Genomic DNA, 24,562 nt, shown 5'->3' on the forward strand with positions numbered 1-24,562 from the left:
GCCTGCCTCTGCCTCCCGAGTGCTGGGATTACAGGCGTGCGCCACTACCGCCCGGCTGAACGAATCATTTTTAATGTGAAAATAAAACAAACCAGTAAGTGTAATACATTGTTAACTGTGATTACATAACTACAATTATTTCAGCTTAACTCACTAGCATATAAAATCATTACATCAACACAGTGCTTTTAGAGTTGTTTCTCCCATGCACACAGTATATGAAGTGCACAGCATACAGAGAGGGCACAGGTTAGATTACCTTCCGGGCATTCATTACTTTAACAGCTGTGAATGAACCCGTCTTTTCATGGAGTCCCTGAAAGAAAGGATAGTGATAAATGTCAAATGTTTGCTATTTACTTAGCTACCAAGAAACTAACAAAGCAAAATATATTAATTAAAGTCAAAGTCATAGCATCTTAATAAATAGGTATATGTGTTTATAGCAAACATAACTATGTCATCAACATTTACATAAATCTGAAGCACTTCACTGGAAATGAATCAAGCTTATTAGGTAGCTTAGATATTTGTGCTTATGTTACGCAGTGGACATAACTGATCATCTAAATTACTGAATATAACTAATAGTGTCGATTTGTGTTCCACCAAAGGATCCAGATGGAAAGTGCACATCTTCAATTAAGACAGCAACAAAAGGAAGACATTTTACTCTACACTTTTGACCACATTTATGTGGCACTGTGCAGAGATTATCTTCCTATTGAATATTTCTTCATGAGCACAATTTCTTCCATAGTGATCACTGGTAAGAGTGACACATAATTAATTCAACAGCCTCTTAATTTCTTAATATGTCTTGAATCATAGGAACCAAAATCGTATGAAGTAAGTTCTGGAAGACTTTTTTTTCTTACTGGCATCACAATGATGTCTAACATTGTAATCTTAGGCTAAATGAAAATCATAGATTATAATAATATCAAAGTAAACATATAGATGTTTTTTAAATTAAAGCTTATTTTGGGTGCTAATTTTTAAAAAATATTTCATGCTGTGGTAATAGAAAAATACCAGTCCAGTGTTACTATGAGTAAGCTAAGTGGAATGCCTTATATGATAGTTCTCTAGCAGAAAATTATTCTTGGACTATATACTAAATTGAGCAGTAATTTCCCAAATTCCAAGTTCACCTTGTACTCCAGATTGTGGCCTTGTTTGGTTATATCTGCATTTCTCCTTAGACACAGCGAATTACATCTTTCCTTTTTTTGATTCTAAGAGGTTATTCATGGGTCAAACTGCTATTCTGTCCATACTACTATTTTGTACAATATAAAGCATTTGGCAGACTAGCAAAGATAATAATCATATATCACCTTTTTTGATTGACAGCAAAATTTAACACCTTGCAAAATTAGAACTCCATCACCACCATATTTGTGAACACATATTAGTGAGGTAATGGAATGTCACTAACTGCTAGTAATCATGGTGTAAAGAAGCAGTTTGTTAATGTCCTCTCAATCTGTGATTGACTCTCATTTCAAAATTACACACAATTTGTACTAAAGTCGAGTTTCAAGAATTTACTCGCTATTCCTGAAGGGAAACTAGACCCTAGGTCTTCAAATCATTTAATAGGTTAAGACAACCATTACAAGCTTCCACAGATGTCCAGCATATTTAAAAATACATAATTATAAAGTGTTGCAATTAAGATAATGTTTCAGGTAATATTTGTATACTGATTTTTTTAACATTTAATATAAAATAATTTCAAATTCAGAGATTAGTTTAAAAAATATTGCAGAGTTCCTATGAATTCTTTTTCAGTTTTCTATAATGTTAGTATATTATGTTACCATGGTATAATAAATAAAAACAGTAAATTAATGTTGGTATGATATTACTTTAAACTATATTACAGTTTATTTGTGATTTTCTTGGTCAAACACATTGTATAATGTACCTCAGCTTTGGTTTGTCTGATGCTTTCTTGTAATTATTCTGAGGTTGCATACTTGGGCAAGAAGTCCCTTTATATCACATATATTAGGGTAAAGTGTATTACAACATAACAATTATGATGTTTTGTCCTTGATCACTTACCCTAAGACCTATGAAGTTTCTCCACTATCAAGTCACTATTCTCCGTGTCATACTGTATTTCAGTGGAAGTGACTGACATTAATTGGGAAGGATAAGGTTATTCCTGACCAGCTATTTAGAGAATCTAGAAGGCACCTCTCTGAAATAAACTCATTGTTCAGTGGTGCCATCTTGTGGTTTGCTGATTATGTGGAAGCTGTTTTCTGATAAGAGCTGAATGTTCTGTAGTGAGAGATGTGTATCATTTGTAATGTGGGGGTTTAATGTGGCCTTTCCTTTTCCAGGTACAATTTGTGTTTTATGCATGTGAATTTTTCTGTAAATGTATGCAGAAAATGCTAAGAAATCAGACAGGTTTTGTCTAAAATATTAAGAATTGTCATTGGTTCTCATGAGTATTGAAAAGTCCACAACTATAAATTGGATTTTGTCATCCACTTTCCCTAGGGAAATATCAACAATACACAGAATCCATTAGTTGGACCGGAATAATAATCTTTAAAATATAAAACACTAAAAGATAATAGAAAGATAAGCTGTCTGGAGTCACAATTTTTAAGATATGTATGATTATGTTAGGGAAAAGAAAACTCAAAAAAATAGTTACTCATATAAATTCCTGAATCCTTAATAGAATCTCTTAAAGGGTTCAAGAAAATGAATACAGGCTACTATTTTTTAAAAAAGACATAAATAAGGTCCCAAATAGCTGTACTAGCAAATTATAATGTCTTCAGAACTAAACATGTACTCTTTTTACACATCTATTTGAAGTAACTCAGGAGAGAACATATACCCCTCAATGTGCTAATTTCAACTTGGCAAAGATTTGTGTTCTTAATTAATTTAGGTTAATCAAATAAACAGCATTATTTAGTTTGCTTCCTCTGGGAAAAGCAGAGTTCATTATTGTGCTGTTGGTCTTGAATGTTAATATCAGCATTCTGAATATATTTTACTAACAAAAAATGCTACATACCCCTAAATTGAAGACAGGAGCCACAAACTTGTAGATATAATGTATACTTACATAAATGTATAATATGTAGATTTAATGTATAGGTAGTGTTTCTTTAATTGGAGACTAAACCTTGATATGCACAAAAGGTAAGGGGAGGTCATGAACACAATGTTGAAGGTTAAAGGAAGACTTCTACTACTACTTGGTAGTCAGACTCCTCCAATTCCCTTGGGAAGTCAAATTACTACACTAAAGAATAGTTACAATTTGTGGAAGTGTCTTGAAAATAATAAAGGAAGGCTTATTTGAACACTAACATTCCAAAAGTAAATCTAACTGAACTTAGAACTACAGAAGAAATATATGACTTAGCGGTGTCTACATCGCCTAACATTCAGCCTTACCAGGTCCTAACTAACCAAGAAGTCAACCATCTCTCCAAGCCCAAATTTCCTTTCTGTTGGCACTGATCCTTTCAATTAAGCTTTTCTTGCTCTTTATTTCATACTTCTTCCCTTCATCTTTGGGGCTGCTTAGGTGTCTGTTCCAGTTATTCGCCATTGGAATAGTTGGGAAACCGTCATGGAAGTGGCACAGATGTCAATGGGAACATGAATATGGCGCAGCATTTGAAAAGATTACGGATTAAATCGTGGTCTCATGTGGATAGAGCTTCATAAACAAATACTATCAGGCAATGATGACTGGGGAAACCCACCAAACACAAAAATATTAAATGGAGGACTGAGCATACAGCTAAAAAATGAAAACAGAACATCAGAGCACACCTGCTTTAGTCATATCTGAAATGTCAGTGGGAAAGTAAAATCTTGCTGAGAGGGGGAGAGAAGACATCGCTGATGAAATAAGCCATGAGTTGTCTACTGTATGACTGCCTTCTGTTAGCTGAACGTCTGATGCAAGCTTCAAAATCGTCAAGGCACTGAAAAGTCAGCACTGAATTGCAGTAATGATCAATTTCTTGGGGATTATACATTTTAAACCATAACAAATGATTTAAAATAGCAGTTGTGACAGCTGTGTTGGTAAAAATCCATCATTCTGCAACAGTTAATACTATGTTTTCCCCTAGAAAGAACATAGGATAGTTCTTGATGGCCTTGTAATCTCCATTAAGCAAGTTTTATATTATGTAGTTAAAGAAATTGTTGTGGAAAAACTGCCTTCTCTTCAGCCATTCATTCAGAGTCCCTCCAGTCATTTGCTTTGTTTGCAGTTGGCAAACTGAAAGCACCCACATGAATTTGTGGTGCAGAAAGACCACTCAGCTACTCTCGATACTCATGCTCATTCTACAGCTGTGTGGCTTGCTTTTTATCCACACAGTGTTGTCCTTCATCATCTGTTTGATCCCTAGGACAACATCCAACTGATTCTTGAAGGCTACCACAAGGGCAGCCATAAGCAGTATCTGGGAACACTTGCTGAGACAACATGACTAACTGAATAGTTTCTATAAACAGATCTATGCAGAAATACAAAAGCACGTGGTTGGCTGAAGGGTTTCAAAGAAGGTTAGCAAATCATAGCCTGGCTTCCAAGCATGGCCTCCCAGGAACTATTCCTTCAGACTGGTTGTAAGGGTACTGTTTCTGATATGCATGTCTTCTCATTTTGTTTTCTTTTTATCCATCCACCATACAAACAAGCTTAAAAGCCCAAATTGACAGATGTTTTCAGAGTAATCAGTTCTTGGAGGTGTGATTAAAATCAGCAAAGATATAGCAAAGACGGAGGGTGAGAACTGAGGCCATGCATGAAATATCGATCACTTTTTACAAGGAGTTGTAGTATATTTTGAAAGAAAAATGAATTTTATGGGCTTCAAACTTAGATTTTTAAAAATACGTTTTAAGGGACACAAATATGTGGATATTTGATCGATGATAATTACTAAATTACAAAATTCTCATTCCCACAAAGCCTAGTATACTGCAAGAACACACACTGATCATTACATTAGAATGAATGACTGCCAGAGAGCATTCTGCAGAATATGTCAATATTTGTATAAGCATCTATCTCATTGGTACAAAGATTTTGGCAGAGCATGTGCATCAAAAATGGAAAAGTCTTCCTAGGTGTGATTGCTCTCCCCACTTGAAGATAACTCAAGAGTAAGCAAGGGATTGTGCCTGCAAGCAGATGGAGCCTGAAACTGAATAAATACTATTGTAACATTGAAGCTTTAGGATTTAAGACTTCTATAATCAAACTATTATAACTTTCATGGAAAGTTACAGGGGAGAACAAAAAGCAGTCATTTTCTGTTAAGAATTCCAAAGAAGAAACTGTTTTAAGAGATCATAAATATTACTTATTATAAATATCACTTATAAAACAGTTGTTCTTTACAGGCCATTGCAAAGCTATGTCACATCTTTGCATAAAATAAGGGTAGGTTTATACTCCAGTTACCTAAGTTACATAAACTTAAATCATACAATCAATTGATAACTTATGTATCTGATACCACAAACATTTTTTACCTAATAAATAATTTACCTATTCCATCTACTTATAGATGACAGTTAAGGGAAATTTTCATTTTTACTTAACTTTAGGATCACAGGCATTCAGCAAATGTGTATTGGGCTAAACCAACTTAATTGAAATATGATTCTAAAACGGAAGGGGATGGGCCAAGTGGAGAGTGTAGACATGTGAGTGGTGGTGGGAAACATCATTTTATGCCACATAAAATAGGAGAAAATTTAGGGAGACCATAGTTCCTAATCATCACGATGATACACTGATATTTCCAGACAAAACCTCTTAAACGTTGCAGTATTGCACGGTACTCCAGGAATCCCAAGTACATTGATTTATCAGTAGGTGAATTTTTCTTCATCAACCCTACAATCTTCTCTGTGGTTCCACTGGGAGGCCACTTAGAGTTCCAAACAATTCTCTTAAGTTAGAAAGCCTCAAGTCTTAGAAAGACACATGCTAGTCCATGTCAGAGGGCAGGAACTCATAAGAAGTAAGCAGAACCAAGGCTCTTGCCAAATCCACACAAGGTTTGTCTGTTAGGTAGCATTACCTAATCCTCAGCTGTGCTACTATACTGAAACCTTCAACTAACTATCTGCAGTAGATATTAATACTACATATTAATATTGTATATATACATACACATACACACAGAAGTGTACTTCTGTCAAGTCCAGCGCCATAAAGTAGTGAGAGCACCAAGTACTTTACCTCTTTCTTTGACAGCAAACCATCCAATTACACAGACCTTGGCTAGTTGTAGTAAATGAAGTCATACTGAACCAGGCTTTGAAAGTAAAAAGCTACAGAAGCATCAGAATAAAAAGACAAACTAATGCTTTTCCTCTTCCAGAAATCTGGGACAGTCATGGTCATGCTTACTAGAACTGTGAACAGGCGGAAGAGGGCCTTTGCGGTTCCAGTGGCTTTGTAGCTTAGGGTCTGCCCTGTAATTTGAGGCAGTTATGTGTGCTTATGCAGCAGCTTCAACTGACTTTTATTACCCTTGTTATTACTCCTGCAGGGAAAATAGGTCAAAATATGTAGCAACATCATTTGCAAATGCAGTTGCTCTCTCTGACACTACAGTGCACAAACAGAAAATTGCACAAAATGTACAATAAAGTCCAGTATACTTGACTAAAATTGTATGTGTGTGTGTATTAGAAATACATGAAAGGCAGTTAGTAGGTAACTAAGAGATGCCCTCAATATATTGCTACATAAGTCAGATTTAAAGGTGACAAAATTATAAAACCCTTGAAAATTATTCTTACAAGTAGGTGGCATCATAAAACATCCAATGCTGCTCACTAATACAAGTTTAAAGTCATAGTCCACAGGAATAAAATGTTGGCTCAGAGGCTAAGAACACTAACTGCTTTCTCAGAGGACTTAAGCTTGGTTTCTAGCACCCATATCCGGTGGCTGATGAGCACCTGTAACCCTAGCTCTTTTGGCCCCTATTGGCAGTTGCATACACACGGAATGTTCATACACATACACATAGATAGGGTTTAAAATGTCAACCCTACAGTCTAGGACTGTATATGATGAGAAAACTATGACCTGCATGAGCCTAGTGCCCACGTACCTCAAATCCACTGATGACATTTCTAAGCATCATTATTCAGTAAAATATAGTGAAAACACGAGGAAGTCAAAGACAGCTACACAGCTCACTGTGGATGCTTTTAACCCTAAGACAACTGCTTTCCTCAGAAAGCACATTACAAAAATAAGAGGGGATTGGATACCAGAAGCCACTTGACTTTTCACATTCCTTCCCCTGCCTGCTCTCTGTCCCAGAGTTGCTTCTTTCCCTCTAAGATCTGTCTAGACTTCACCATGGGACTTTGTGTTAGGGCATGGGCAAGTGCAAAGAAACAAATTCCTTGTAAGTGCGCAGGTTCTAGCACGGACTGGATAATGCTTCCTCACAGTGTCTCAGTGTTTTGGCATGAACTGCCGTCTTTCCGCAATGCATGAATCAGCTAACACAGTCACACAAAATGTATTCCATGTGTTCTGACAGATGTGACCTGCAGTGTCTCCAGTTCTACCAAGCAACTCAACTACTGAAAGAAACACATTGAAACAGATGAGGAGAGGGCCATGACAACCAAAAGCAACAGCTTTGCCTTACGAATCCCCCCACTCAAAAGGAGAGTCTTAACTCTTTCAGGTCTGCCTATAGAGGGATAAACACAACAGCCCTGGGTATGAGTCTAAGGTAGAGAGGGTGTCTATGATTTCAAGAAAAGTTTTAATGTGGGGCGTGGAATAGATTTTATTTAAGAAAATCACTGGGGAATATCAATTCAATTTAATAAGGCAATCTTTAAATGTAAGGTAATATGAGAGATTAAGACAGTCACCTAAAGGAAACATACGTTTATGAAAATATTCTCAGTTCTGGAATAAAAAAAGGTATAAAATATCATGAGAGTATACAGAGTATAACTTTGCCTTTTTAAAATTTGAGTTTCTTTTCTTTCCTACTTCAAATTGTTTCATAACTTTCCCTCCTATATTGTTCACTACTAATCTCCAAATTTGTTAATTCACACAGCCAGTGATAGGATTAACAACAGATCCAAGACACAGTCCAAGAATCACTTCCTATTCTGGTGTTGGTATTGTGTTCTTTTACTTTTTCCACCTGTCTCTGTACTTTTTTATTTATTCTGTTTTCCCTTTAAACTATACAACAAGCTAGATATGTGATATAAAATCTAATGGTAATAAAGAATTTGAACAAATCTACTTTTACAAGTAGATTAAATAATCTCCCTTCGAGTAAGTCAATTATACTAATTGACTTAACAATATTTTATTCAGGCCCTCAGAAAATCTTTATGAATTATGCTGTAAATTTATTATTACTTGATATGTATTAAATATTGCAAACAAAAGCACTCTTTGATTAGATAAATATCTGAGAGAACATGTTTTTGAATTTATATTAAAGTAGTCATTTGCCTCCAAATTAGACACATAAGCATGTGGTTCATTTCTGAATGTATCATAAAGATTTAGTGTATTTTGTCATCACTTTCTAATTTTTTTTTGGGGGGGGGGCTTATCAGGAGGGAGATGCTCAGTGATCCCTCATGAAATCCTGAGTTCACATCCTGGAGAAGAAGAATTCCTCTCGTTTATTCTCCAAACAGCCTTATATATCAAAACATAAACTGAGGGGGAAATTCATTAGCATTCCGTATCCTAGGTAACTAGGTAAATGTCTCCTATCACGTCCACATCTATCTGTGTCTCCTGTGTCCCATTTTCCTGGTCTTTATGCTAGTTTTGTCACGTAGGTTGAATTAGAACCTCTTTTCAGGCATCCAGTATGTTTTGTAGAATATGGATTCTCTGAAATGTAGACTTAAGCATATAGTCAGGTTTTTTAATGTCCTATATGTGCATAGAAAGAATAGTCGCTAATTGTTTGGTAAAGAGTTCATCATAATTCAAGAAAATAAGGTTATCGTTTTTTGGTCAACTACATTTATAAAAATTTTGAAACAAAAGTCAAAGACTTCCACTGTAATTTTGGATGTACTGTATTAATATCATCTTGTAATTTTACTAATCCAACCTCATTTATTTTAGACATATTTCTATTACTTTGCTTAAAAGTTCTTCTGTTTTAATATTAAAACAATAAATTTTAGAAATCAACTAAATATTACACCTCTTATTGCTTATAAAAGTAAATGTGAACTAAGAAAACAATTCCATTTGAGATTTCACAGGAGAACTAAAATTGTACCATCAAAGAATCTTCTGATTTTGTTTTCTTTTTAAAAAACGTATCTGACTTTTATTGTTAGAAAGCTGTATGTACCACCTAGAATATTCACAAAGTGAAGAATTCCTTGAGCCTATTTTTAGGAAAATAAGACTAAAGTGTATTTCCATTCCCCATGGATTTCAAAAAAAAAAAATTTCCAGTATTGGCAAGATAAAAAATGAAGGGAAGATTCTGCAATGTGTTTTCTACAGCATGGTGACAGGGCTGCCAGATCAATTCCTTTCTTCCTAAACAATTCTTCGCCTTCTTCAGTGACAGAAAAAGAGTTTTGAGTCTTACAAAGAAAGGTGACAAAGTAGGATGGTTTATTTTACTTGGGTACTCTGATCTTATTTATTAATATACCAAACCCCATTAAATTACAGGCCAAATTACAGTTTTTACATAAACTACAGTATATCAGGCTTCGCCACTTGTATGGGCCCAAGCATTTGTTGCACACCTTAAGAGCTACTGGAGCATACTGCTATAGTTCTACTTAAACGAGGCAATTAAAAAAAACGACTCAGGATGTCTACATCTGGGATTTAACACAAAAGTATTTTGTCTCCAAGGGTTTTTGCTGGTAATTGAGCCATGAGTCATTGTCAGCAGTGTAGTTTAAAGGTTGTTCTTACTGTCATGTACTGTATACTTTTATTTCATTGTAAACTATGGTAAGTCGGAGAATATCTCAAGTCTTTATGGGGTAATACCTGAAAGACTGAGCTCAAGACCCTCAAAGTAGAACCCTTGCAAAATGTCTCATTATGAAGCTGCAAAGGAATGCAATAAGGAAATTTCCAAGCAGGAGGTGAGGAGGGGGGCAGAAAACATCTCACAAGGATGAAGGGAAACACAGAGCTATATGGGGAGTAGAAGGAGACAGCTCTATCCTGATGGAGTAACTTAGGACTGGGAAAGTGTAGAATACCCACAAGCTGCCTTCCTGACACAAGAGCTGGGAGAAATGGATCCAGAGGGAATAAAAGGAATGAAGAAAAGAGGAGAAATAATAGAATGCTTTTTTTTCTTGTGAAAGGGATAAAACTGGGGAGAGTTGTGGTTTTTATGTTAACTGATATTCAACAAATGTTAGGATACTGAGTAATGTGTAGAGCCAAGTAACTCATGTGACTTGTTCTTTGGAATTTGTGAAATGTAGCTACTATTATAGCAAAATCTAGGTTCCCTGAATGACTTATTTTTTTTTCTAGTAAATTAATTCTGTCTTGACCCAGTATTCCCTTACAGAATGTCAATCAGAAACTGGTATTATTTTGACAAGTTTAATCATCAAGTTGAAACAGGAAAATTATTTAGCCATTGAGAAATATACGTGTGTGTGATTCACATTTTATTTTAATTTTGCACACTTTGAACACAACTGTTTTTGCCACCAGTTAAAATAAATGCAGATTTCTATAAGCCTTAGATTTGTTTCTATAACTATTACACCTGATGGTTTCACATATTCTGTGTTAACATTTTATTTAACTTTAAAGGATCTTCAAACACCTGAGGATTTTTTTTTTAATAAACAGACCAACTTGATTTTCAAAACTGCCAAGTCATAGCTGGCCTGTGGCCTGTAGAAGTGTCAAGATCTCCTCCATGTTGATGAGGTAACTAAATATACTATGCAATATTATATGCTGACTGATGTTTCCATATTTCACTTAGATCTCTGGTTATTAACTATTACTGAGAACTGTGGATTCTTTTCTCTTCTACTGATAATTGTATGATCTGTCTTTTGATGAAGATATTAAATTCACAATATCTCTAAGTATATAATCTAAATAAAATGGAAATATAGAAAAACTAAGGTACAAATTTAAATCTCCTCACAAATGACAAATAGGTTCATGTCACAGAATGCCCTTGTATGGGGGAAACCTCAGAAGATCATTCTCTTGCATTTGTGAGCAAACTGACTTCTATAGTGAAAGTGTCTACGAAATGCTTTAACGGAAGCCTTACTTATATAATTCTTAGAAATCACTATATGAGGTGACTAAAATGACAGTGTGAAAAAAAATTCAGGTAAAAAAGTCAAGTCACTTAGAATTTTGAGATTGCCAGGCTCCTTCCTTCATCTGAAAAATTATAGAAAGTGACTTTTTTGAATAGACTTCACTTCAATCAATTTGAATATTGTTACCATTAAAGGTGAAGAAATTACTGAGTTGTTAGTCTTAACAAGGAAGTTTGCAGGTACTAGGGTTGTTACACTGCAGGGAGAATAGGCCTAATGTTTACTTGAAAGATTCTTCAAGTATAATAGAAGATCTTGGATGCTGATTTAACTGTAGCAAGCTGATAAAATGAGACAAGTTTATGAAATATTTTGACTAAACATCAGTAAGAAACATTGAAAATGACAATTTTGCAAATATATATGTTTGCTCAACTAACCCAATAGTCTTGATGTACGGTAAGTCTGAATAGAGGGTGTTGCTACTCTTTTCCCCGATAGTATTCAATAACACAATTGCCTCCTTAACTTTTGCAACTTTAGCATCCTTAAATATATCCCTGGTGTCTTCACAGTGACTTTTTCATGATATTTAGCAAGTGTAACTAATGTAATGAAATGATTTCGGTCGTAATTTCATAAAATTCATATATTATACTATCCCACAACATACCAACTTTTCCTTATCTACCAACTATACAATATGATTTTCCACCCCTAGGCCAATCCCAAGAATGAATGGGATATACCATTTCCTGCTACATTTTATTTTTCTAATAACTAAAATCTTTACTTTCAAACCCATGACTTATCATACAGAAAGTTTAAACCCAAAGTGTGAGCTTGCTATGTACATACAGTGCCACTCTGCCACAAATATATTGCCTACGAGAAAGAAGTTCAGTAAATTTGCTAAGTCGCATTAAGAAGATGGCATAAATACAACCCTCCCTATCCTGGGTCTAACATCTGTCACTAATTGTGTTCATCACAAATGTTGACTTAGGAAAGTTACAGCCACAAATACATTCACTTCGGAGCCAACTTTTTCTCTATATAGTTTGTTTGTACATCAAATGATCCATATCATGGTACCAAAATATTCTGTCACCCATTGCTAGCCTTTGAAACACATCTCTGGATAATCTCAGTCAAAGGAAAATCATGAGGAAGAAAGTATGTCTGAGACTTTAAAATACTTTTCTCTTCCTTTTAGATATGGATGATGACTTTCCTGTGATTCTTGTTTTGTGAAATGTCTTATGATTAGGTTTAATTAGTACAGGATAATTATCTGGCTTCCTTTTCTTTTCCTGTTTGAATTTTAGTTGGTAATCAGTGAGGAATTCTTGGATTTTACAGACAGCACCAATGATGACATTTATATATTTTTTTCCCAAACTAGCTACCAACTAAATACAAATTCAAGGTTAAACTAGTGTAGCGAAAATTAATTTATTATAACAGAGACTCAATAAATTTTCCTTGTGGTTGTTGCCTCTGTGGTTTTGTTTTTATTTTGTTTTGTTTGCTAGTTTATTTTGAGCCAGAGTTTCAGTGTAGGCCCAAGCTAGCATGAAACTAACTCTGTTAGGAAGCATGTCTCCTCCTGACAGCAATAATGCCTTGGACTTAAAAGTGGTAGTATTGCAAGTATAAATGGCCACATCTGGCCACATTTGCATTCAGTGTTAAAAGTCACTGTTCTTTCATGAGTATAAAATCCTTTCAATAATTACTTGACAGCAAGTAAGCTCACTTTTTATGTTACTATCTCATTTTCATGGAGGCAAAACGTCTAAACCAACTCCATAGCAAGAATAATTAATAGCCCTGACAATTACACAAAATACATTAAAAATCTTTATATTTACAGCTTATTGTGATTTTTTTATGAGAATAGCAGCGTAAGTCAATGGAAACTGTTAAATAACTTTAGCAAATAATACTGAAACTATAATATTTTTTAAACTTTCAACTTCTTTCTACTCTATACAGACAGTAACTCAAAATGAATAAACTACCTAAATACAAAAGATAAAAGTAAAACATAGTAGAAGAAAACTTGTTTTTTAACTATGACCCCCCCACAAAGCCCAAAGAAGTAAGGTAAACATAGATAAATTGAATTTATGAAAACTAAACCATAAGGCCGGAGAGACAGGGGCAAAAGGATCACAAGTGTGAGTATATCCCTGGCTACATAGTATGTCTAAAGCACACCTGGGACACCTGAGATCCTGTGTCAAAAATTGAAGTATAAAGAAAATTCATGGAATAAGAGAAGATAATTATGTAGCTTCTCTGGGACTTGTATTGACAAAATATTTAAATATATTACTCAAGAAAGGTACACAAGAGGTCAAATGCTCATAACAAGGTATTCAAAATTATTGGTTTTTAGGAAGTTGCCTCATCTGAGAAAAAGGAGTAACTTTTCCACATAGGGTTGTTTTTTGAAATTAAAAAGAAGGCTGGATGGTGGTGGTGCACACCTTTACTTCCAGCATTTGGGAGGCAGAAACAGGTGGATCTCTGTTTGAAGCCAGCCTGGGCTACAGAGTGAGTTCCAGGGCAAACTCTAAAGCTACACAGAGAAACCCTGTCTCAAAAAAACAAAGAAAAGAAAAGAAAAAAGAAAAAGAAAAGAGAAAAAATAGATTAAAAATATAAATACAAAAAGTATCACAATGCTTGACCCATAGTAAGCACTAAACACTGAAAAATCAAACAGAACTACTACATTCAATGCAAAGTTATAGGCTTGAGCTTCAAAAAGAAATCAAACTCAAATAGTATTCCAAAATTATCATCAACCAGTTTTGCATTCTTTCTAACTTTCTGCATGAAAATGAATCCCCAACTATTGATTTCCCCTCAAAATTTAAAGAAACTGTGCTACACGCCCATAGAAATACTATAAATTGTGGCAAAAATAATTTTGCTTGTGTGTCCCTACGTGAACAAGAAATTAGAGTAAAACAATTTTTAAAACTATAAAACTGGAAAGTCTCCTTCTTCCCGTCTACACACTGCTCAAAATGTCCTGTCTCAACTAGATTCTGAGTTTTGTAACCTGATACATCATTTCAACCAGGTGGCTCCATCCTGACCCAGGCCCTGTTATAGGCAAACAGATGTTTCTCAAATTTCACATGACATTATCCATTCCACCTGTTTTTGTGACAGATGATTTACTTTCTGATACTTAAACAATTCTATTCCCGCCATCACCCTGCAAATCAGGTCACCTCAACAGAGAACCACCTTAGTTTAATGAGATTCTAATCAAAACCCTTCAGTTTGCAGACACATAAACGAACTACAGAAAAGTAAAGTAACCTGATGGTGCCATGTGGATGAAGTATGCTCCTGGCCAAGCATAAAATTATGTCTGTGGGATCTCGGTCTCAATTCTTTCATCTGTCAAATTTTATCTTTTATTTTTATGGGATGGGGTCTTGCTATTTTGTTCAAGCTGACTTCAACAAGCAATCCTTCCCAGCCTTCCTATTTGTTACCCAAGAGGTGCACACTACCATGATTGGCTTTAGAATTTTACATTTTTATTATTTTGGTTGTCTGCCATTAATTAATCTATGCATTTGTCTCATGTTTTCATTTTTCTTTATGTTTTTGAGATGCTCACATGAGTACTGTATTGATATCATTTCCCCCTCCATCTTTTCCTTCCAACTCCTTGAGTGTTCTCACACATCCCTCTAAAACTCATGGCCTCTTGTTCTTTAATTATTATTGTAATATACATATATATATATATATTATGGACACACACACACACACACATATATATGTATGTTCATATTTACAGCCAGTTGAATCTCCTTAATGATGTTGTATGTACATGTGTTTAGGAATGACCATTGCAAGTGGATACAGGGATTTGTTCCTAAAGAAGACTGATTCTCCCACTCCCTGTAGCTCTTCATGCAGGGGTGGGCATTGTAATATATATATATATATATCTCAACTGGTATTATCATATTCAAGTATACTTTAGGCAATTGTTTTGTTAAGGTTTCATAGATACAACTTCCCTCTCATATACAGAAGTTCCTGTTTTGCAGCAAATCTCCTGGTTATTTGACTCTTCTGCTGGGTCTTCTATAACCTAGGGTGTCTTTGTAGCTATTCTCCCTGCCTTTAACTCCAAAGTACTGGGATTTAAGGTTTTGGATTAAAGGTATATGTAACATTCGTTGCATGATACACAATTATTGGATAGGTTTACTGGGTTATAATTTGGATATGTCTATTAAGGTATAATTTACATACATAAATACATACTAAAATTAGTGTACATTTTTATGAGTTTTAAGAAATACATGTAATAATGTAACTAGTGCCATATATTATACACACACAAACACACACACACACACATATATCACTATATATATGTGTGTGTGTGTGTCTTACTATATTATATTACAGCTCTGATAGTGGATTCATCATTTAATTGGATTTTCTATTTTACTAAATTTTTAACTTAATATGGGACAATCAAAAACATTTTATTGTTCTATATTTGCTTAAAGTTTTCTAATATGACAGGGTTTATTTGCTGGTGAGGAGAGGAGAGGAGAGGAGTCAAAGTGTCTTATCAATAAAGAGAGCAACAGAGTGCTGGGATCAAAGGCATGCACAACCACTGTCCAGTTAGTTCTGTTTTGGTTGAATGGGATTTTTCTTTTGTTGTTGTTGTTCTTGCTTTTGTTTGTTTGCTTGCTTGCTTTGTTCTGTTTTCTTTTGTGTGGAGAATGCAGCAGGGATGGGAGTAATATAGGAGGACTGGAGGGTGAACAGAACTGGGTGCATGCTGTAAAACCTCCAAAGATTTAATAAAGAGGAGAGAGAGAGAGCGAGAGAGAGAGAGAGAGCAAGAGACAATCAAAAAAGACAGAGGAAGAAGGGACATAGAAGAGGCATAGAAGCAAAAGAAGTGGGGTGCAAGATGGCTTGAATGTGGCTTATTCACATATGTTGAAATGTCAGTCTTAACTACTCTTTACAGACATAGAGGTTATGAGAATTGCAGCTGATTTTTTTTTCCTGCCTAGCCATAAACACCTGAAGAAAACAGCTTTTAAACTTGTTTTGCTATAGCTCTACTTGCTTGGTAAGATTTTTATGTAATATAACACCCATGTGCAGCCAAGGAGTCCTTCTGATTATCCTTAACTATTTAAGATTTGACCACAAAACAATTAGTTATTTTTCTCTGAAGACATACAAGCTCTGTGTAAACTGATATAAAAGAGTTTTAATCTGCTGAATAATGATGCTTCTGCCAATGGATAGCATATATGAAGGTGGTCACACACACACACACACACACACACACACACACACACACACATATATATATATATAATATATATAGGGTTCTAACTAACATGAAAGACATTCACTAAGGGCTTTTCTATCCGAATGTATCACCATCATTAAGTGATGCCTGATTGTAGTTATTCACCCATTCACCTAGAATACCAGAAAGTCCATTCTATTCTATTCTGTTAATCTCATTATTTTGTTAGATTCTTGAAATAATTTCCTTTTTTATTTTAATTTCTCATCTCTCACGTTGATATTTCACATATTAATAATATAAACCACTTCCAGTCCTTTGACCAGCAGAAGGGTTGGATTTCTAAGCTCTTTACATCCAGCTGCTTGATAGCTGGCTATGAAGATCACTGTGAAAAACAGGATCTGTATCAAGCTTTTGCTTCTTAGTCAACTGCCTGTACTTTTAGAGGATTAAGATAGCAAGCGAAGATAGAGCACTCCTGCTTTCACTTTTATTACTGGTTTATGTCAGTATACAAAGTAACTGGTTTCATTAGAGCAGTTTCATACATACTTATTTTCCACCTCTCTCACTACTACCCTGCTCTCCTGTTGCTGCTCTTCTCTCCACAGTAGCCCCCTCTGCATTCATTGCGCATGTACTCCATTACCCTAGCTTATATTCTTCCCTCATTAGAGATCTATTTTCAAAAAAGTAGAATAGAGCAACACAACAATGACTGCTTTAGAAAGGAAATAAATGTTTGAAGTTTCAGTAGTATGCTTAATATGATATCGTATTGTCCCCCATTCGTTCAAAGTCAGTCATTAGATTCAATTAACATCAATGACAAAACTGCTGATGGCTGACTACATAACATGTTAGTCCCAAAAGCTGCTACATACATAAACTCAGTTAGATCTCATGACTACTTGATAGGTCAAATCATATCACTATACCCACTTTGCAGATGAGGAAAGTAATCACTTAAGGGACAGAATATATAGATCCAAAACATCTGACTCCATAGTTCAAGTTTTCAACCGTTATGCAACATTTCCTTCCCATATGTTTACTGAATTATATTTGTTAAGGTTCTTTACTAATCTCAAATGTACTTGATTCTGTGTCTAAGAAAACTGGACCTTGTATCACTGTAAGTGATCCCAAGTTCCCTACTCTTTTACCTAAACAGACAGTAGTACTGTGGTAAAGACATCTTAGCCTGGACGATTTTATTCCTTTTTACCAAAATTAGGATGGCCTGTAGTTAGTGAACATTGATATTCTTTCATTATTTTTCATTCCATGAATATTCTTCATCAACCAGCATATGAATAACAATATAATTCCAAAGCTATTACATATAAATTTCATCAAATATCCATATTTTTGGATTATGATATTTTCCTATAATTACCAAAAGCCAACCTCTGAGGGAACTTAAGAACCTTTATGAATTGGCATATCCATTTAAAATATTATGTACCAGGATATAGTGAGTCTGGATTCAGTCAACTTGGGTGAAGGTTAGGAGAAACACAGGTGATGTATTTTAGAGTACATAGGGTTGGTACTTTCTGTGACTCAAATGAATATGTTTTGTCTGAAGCTCATTAACTATATATAATATCATACTCATATTGCCTCCGTTTCTTACCAGGAAAATATAAAACTCCAGCAGTAGCTTGAGGCTATGCGTCTTGAATGACATATTCAGCCAGTGTAAACTAACCAAGAATTAATTTAGTCAAACACGTGGTTTGACAAACATTTTTTCTCTCTTATTTCCTTATTTATTCTTAAATGGATTTACAGAGTTGACTGGAACAACGGAGGAATACATTTGACAAGAAAATAGCAAAAGTCTTCAAATTATCTCTTTGTAAAACTCACCATGAGAGCTTACAAGTTTTTCTATCTCCACTGTCAACTTCTGCCCTTTCAAAAAAATTTCTGCCCAGGTTTCTAGATCTGAAAGTTCTGCAGAAACATTTAGTGCATTCTAAGCCATCAGCACAGAGAAATTTACTGCAGAATGCTGTTACACTACTGCAAACCAGTGCATTAAGCTGCCATCAGTAACTTGCCAAAAAAGAGCTTTGTGAAGACTGTCCCAAAATGCTACTCGACTGTGTATTAAGATGTAAGGAACAAATTGCTTAAGTTTCCAAAATCACTAACAGAATACATATGCCAAGCAGAGGAAAGTAACTAATTCTATAATCAAAACCAGAACTGCATGTATTTCTAAACTTTTAAGGATTTGTGGGAGCAGGAGAGTCAGGGTGTTTGCTTTTATCCATGCCCAAAGACATCGTTTCATGGCTTATAATTTATTTTTATTGTGAAGGAGAGTCTTACATTTCTTCATCAAACCTATATGTTGTAAGATCTTAACCTGGAAAATTTTATGCCTATTTCATCTTTTATCTTTATTATTTTCCAAGTGGAAAGAAAAAATTCACTTTCCCTTTCATGGAATATTGGAATTTTTAAATAATAATATTTTTGTTTTCTAACTTTCATTTTTGCATGTGTGAGCATGCATAGTGTGTATGTATTTGTGTGTGTGTATGCACGTTGTGCATGTGTGTTTAAGTTTGTGTGTATCATATATTTAGGAGATTGGAAAGGAGTTTAAGTAAGTTTTGCCAAATGATCTTGAAACTCCAAGTAAAATGTGTTTTTCTCCTGGTTAGTAGCTGAATCTATGTAAAATGGGAGGAAAGAATAAGAAATGTTTTTCATCAGTGACTCTTCCACTAGGTGTAAGCCAGAATGACATCATTTGTTAAAGCAAGCTGTCTGCTTCACCCAGTTAGCATTCCCAACTCTGTTTGTTTCCATATTACTGGAATGAACCAAAACTTCTACATTCCTACCAAGTTTTTGGGTGATGCTGATGCTGTTGGTGATCCAGTAGCCTGATTTTGAAACTGACAACACAAACGGAATTAAAATATAAAAGTAGAATCTGATAATTAACTACTCCACGGGTCATAAATGAAAAACTCAAACAGGATGACCGTAATGAGGCCCTGAAGGTAACAGGCTAAGCCAGAAGAGAAGGGGCAGAAACACAGTAAATACCCACTTCTGCAATTCCATTAGTTGGATGACAGACTTCCAAAGGATATGATGGGGTATCCAAAAATTTTTTAAAGGCACTGCATTTCTGCTTCCTTTACTATCGGGATTATTAACATCTTGGGGTTTCATAGAAATTTCAGATTTCCAGTAAATCCAAAATGACTAGATTTTAATTTTGTCTTATTATCTGCCAAGACTTTAGCACTGGCTTCTGGGCTTCCCTTAAGAAAGTGGTCCACATGCCACTTAAACTGGCTTCCTTAATTGAAAACATTGGTGATGCTTTAGGGAATACATGTCTACCATGGGAAGGGAGGAGTAAGTTCATGAGTCTGGTTTAAATCCTGCTGCTTAGATTTGATATGTGCTTTAATCCTCCTTTTACATAGCCAAATATGAAAAAGAAAAAATATTAAAGTCCAAGACTCAAGTTAACTGACCAAAAAGAAACTGGATGATCCAAGAATGGATTAATCAAAACCACATTTTAAAGTGAACATAGTGTCTGAACTATATGTACTTTAAAGACATCTAGACAAACAGGCTTTATTGATAACTGGAAAGAGATTTAAAGGGGGATAGTAAAAGTCATGGTTGCCAATGTCATAGTCCTCAAATTCCATTTATATGGGCAAACAGAACTTCACCATGTCTCTCTTCATCAGTTAATTTTAAACAACCTAATCTGCACGACCATGTCCCCATTTTCTCTGTCCTTCAGTTGGAATCCTTAGCTTGTGACCACTACAACATTTTCACCACATCAAAGAGGTCTCACGGGATCTGACCCAATGGTAAATCCCCCTTTCCACAGGAGAACTTAGAAGGCGTCATAACTCTAAATGAAGTTCAGGTAAGCAAATAAAATGCCGTGTGCAAAGAGACTGAGAAGGTTGTTTCTCCATTGGCTTAGTGTAGTCTATTTTCCTGAAATGCCAAATAAATTTGAACAGTTGCTTGGAATATACAGTGTGTGCTGTCCCTTCTCTGAATTGGTCAGATCAATCAGCTGTTTAATACTCTGTAACTTAAGGGTTAGGATTAAGTCCTTCAGTCTTTCTCTTTTTGTTGCTTTGCATTTAAATGAACTAGGGTCAGGGGAGGGTCATTCGAAGTAAAAAAAGACTTGAGCCTGTAGGAGTGAGAGAACCAGACTCCCTCCATCAAGGGCAATTGGATAACCTCTGACAAAGTGTACTTTGCCTTCATCCCCCACCCCTCCCACATAGCCCTTAAGGCTCTTTCCTTTTACAGAGGTGCTACATCTGGCTTTGCTTTTCTTGGGAGCAACTCTCCTTGTTAGGAAATTCTCCCTCTTAATTCTCACATAGCCATTAGAAATAATTTACCTGCCATGGAGCTCATTTCCCTTGGGATTAGGTGAGAACTAATCTCATGTGCTAAACTGTTCATCAGTGGCTTAATGCACTTCTTAATTTATAAAATGCATGTAAAAAGGTGATTCCTGGCAAGAAGACCTAGTGTATGGCTGTCCAGTGATGGGAGTTTGGAGAAATGCAGCAAGTTGTTCTGTGAGAAATAATTTTGGTCTCTCTTTCCAGAAAATCATACTGTATTGAGTCAAATCTCTATGTACTCAAAACTTATTATGCTAAAGTTTTCTAGCTTCTGAATAAATGAATTAGCCCATCCGGAGTCTTCGTGTTCACATCTGAAGTTTAGCTTAGCAGTAGTTCAATGGAAATATTTTCATGTAGACCTTGGACATGCGTTTATGCAAATGATTCCTCCGGAGGATTTTGGTGTGCGCCCCTATTTAAGAACTTGTGCAGTACAAAAATAAATATATTATATTCCATTGAAGGGATGCAAATCCAGGATGCTACTAACTCCGCTTGCATTGTCGCTGAAACAGTTCATATCCAATTGTTGATTACTCTGGAAAGAATGAAGTACTGACGTTTATTCCATTTTATATCATTAATTCTCCCTAAATTACTGCCTCCTAGTCCCAGGTATATCTGGCACCAGCAATATAGACAGACTTCCCTGCTTTCAAATGACCATCACCATCTAATATAGCTAGGACAAATTACCTAAGATTCGACATAATAATATATAACATACGGACATAAACGTGGTGGAAAATGATTGTAGAAAGCCAGGAACAAATTTTCTTCCCATATTTTCAGATTCTTTCCAGAAAAATCTGAAGAAATTTATGGCAGTCTAAGTTTTTCACTGTACTAAGCAGTATTACTATTTAAAGAGAAAAGAGTCAAGAGAGACGAGACAAAACAAAACAATGATCCAGAGAAAGATATGTGCCATGGGACTCCTGTGTGCCACAGATGGAAGATTCCTTCTTCCCTCCTTGAATTTTGATGAATATCAATAAGACTCCTTTACATAAATTGATTAATATTGTTTACTCATTTCTATCACTCAAAAGATCTCAGAGAAATATGTGAATCACATTTAATTTCCAAAGAAATTATGCTCCCCTGGTATAGGAACAAAAGCTAGTACTATCAGCCTGTATTAACATTTTAATGATTGACAGTCTGGTACGGAAGCAGGGGAAAAGTGAGATATTTCACCTTCAGCTCTCGGGAAAGAAGTAGGATATGTAGATGAGAGCTGCCTGCAAACTGGAGTAATAATTACTATCTGGAAGCCTTGCATGAGTGTACATGAACAAAGAACATGAGTTTTCTATAAAGCATTAGCTTTTACATCCTTACTTATTTGACTTTAAACATGTAATTTCCCTGTTGAGGGCTTGGACTTTTTATTCATAATTTTTGTTTTTTTTTTAAAGACAGGGTTTCTCTGTAGCTTTGGAGCCTGTCCTGGAACTAGCTGTTGTAGACCAGGCTGGCCTCAAACTCACAGAGATTCGCCTGCCTCTGCCTTCCGAATGCTAGGATTAAAGGCCAGCAAAGAATTTTGATTCTTCCCAATCTATTTCAGCTTTCAGAGAAGTCATTTTTTTATTTTATTTTTGAGATAATAATGTAATTACATCATTTCTCCTTTCAATTTCCCCCTTCCTGTCCCTCCCATATACTCCTTTCTCTCCCCAAGTTCATGATCTCTTTTTTCATTAATTGTTGTTATATACATATGTATATTTGTATACACATGTTCCTAAACATAACTGGCTCAGTCTATATACTGTTACTTGTATATATGCTTTTGAGGCTGACCATTTGACACTGAATAACTATTTGCATTGCTTTTTCCAGAGAGCCCTATTTTTTCCATTCTAAGCATTCCTTAGTTGCCTGGACCTCTATCATTTCCCCCATCCTCAATGATAATAAAGATGTTGTACAACTTCTAGTATTGGTGAAATGTTTTAGCAAGTTCTTTCAGGGATAATAACAACTATGTTACATAATGAATTTCTCCGTTCTCATTGTTTTGTAAAACTGAGCTTAAAGGAGGTGAAGTGACCCACCCTCTAGTCATTCCATTTGTTAAATTCAGACCTGTGTGATACCAAAGTTCCCACTATGGCATGGGGACCAGAACAAATTTAATTACAGAAATAAGTTTTCTGCATTGAATTTGTTAGCAACATGGAGTTTAATCCAGAAAACAGTTATCTTCCTGGGCAGAACTCCTATCAAGAACATTAGTCTCTTAAGTAGTATCCACCTCTACTATCTAATTAATTGTGAGAAAGCTTTTCCCTTTTAATCTGTATAGCACTATATCAATAACATATCTAATTTGTTTCTGTTCTGGTTAGCTTCAAAATACATTTTGCACTGGACACTCTGCTGTTGAAGTGTTTAACATAAAATTTGTTCTTTTTTTTTAAAAAAAAAACTTGTTCTAAAGAAAACAATTCTAAAGGAAACAAACAAGTAACATTCATAAAACTAATTCATGGGGTTGATATGAGAAAGAAAATTGTTTAATTCCCATATAATATATAGAATATCTGGCATATAGCAATCAATTAAAGTTATTATGTATTTTTGTCACCTACAAATAAAAACTTAAGAATTTTATCTACATATTACCTTGATAAACTATCTCTACTTTAAATTAATAACTACTTTTCGTGATCCACTAGGAAGAAAACTGATGATGTTAGAGGGACCAACAAATGTCCCTAAGATGGTGACACTGCTCAGGGTTCTTCTTTCCACTGGGACTCAGGAATTGCTTACTGGTATAACTAGCAATGCCACATGACCTAGAGAGCTGTTTTGGGGTTCTTCCTAAAATTAAAGATACACTATTTTTTCTGGAGACTGTCAGTGGTAGTGGAGGGAGCATCTCTAGACCATGCTGATATAATTTTAGAAAGGGTGAAGTAATGGCTAGTTTTAAGCAGCATTGCTGCTAGTCTACCTCCATTCCATGCTATACACAAGCTTATTCACAACCTGTATATGTTTCTGTTGGTTAAAAGTACTAGTACCAGTAAGGCTATAGGATAGGATCATTTCAGGTTCCCTATCCTCAGCTGCCCCAGGAACTAACTGGGGACCTCTCCCTAGGCACCTGGAAGCCCCTCTAGGCCCAAGTCTCCTCCCAACCCTACCCTTAATTAAGATATGTGCTTCCCTGCTCCCCCATCCCACCCTCCTGTATCCCAATCATCCCGCTGCCCCAAGTTCTCCCCATCCAACCCTTCTCACCTTTTTCTCCCCATCTCCCCTTACCCCCCTCCCACCCCACTCCCAAGATCCCGATTTTTTTGCCTGGGAGGCCAAGGACAATGGCACTGGGTTTTGATCCTACTTCTAGCTCTGGCTTTGTGGGGGCCTGGCCAGTTTGGATGTTCGCCTTCCTAGACCAGGATGGAGCGGGGAGGACTTCGGACTTTCCACAGGGCAGGGAACCCTGACTGCTCTT

The 24,562-nt window shown here is 35.5% G+C and overlaps 1 protein-coding gene across 1 annotated transcript in view; it reads right to left on the reverse strand.

The window, feature by feature from the left end:
• Nrk (Nik related kinase) overlaps window positions 1-24,562 on the reverse strand; it is a 98,557-nt gene that overhangs the window by 54,051 nt on the left and 19,944 nt on the right. The window contains exon 3 of the mRNA XM_005367370.1: window positions 260-316. Coding sequence (XP_005367427.1) covers window positions 260-316 — 57 coding nt within the window. The remainder of the gene's footprint in view (window positions 1-259; window positions 317-24,562) is intronic.

The sequence above is a fragment of the Microtus ochrogaster genome, unplaced genomic scaffold, assembly GCF_000317375.1.
Source record: "Microtus ochrogaster isolate Prairie Vole_2 unplaced genomic scaffold, MicOch1.0 UNK17, whole genome shotgun sequence".
In the NCBI taxonomy this organism is placed as follows: Eukaryota; Metazoa; Chordata; class Mammalia; order Rodentia; family Cricetidae; genus Microtus; species Microtus ochrogaster.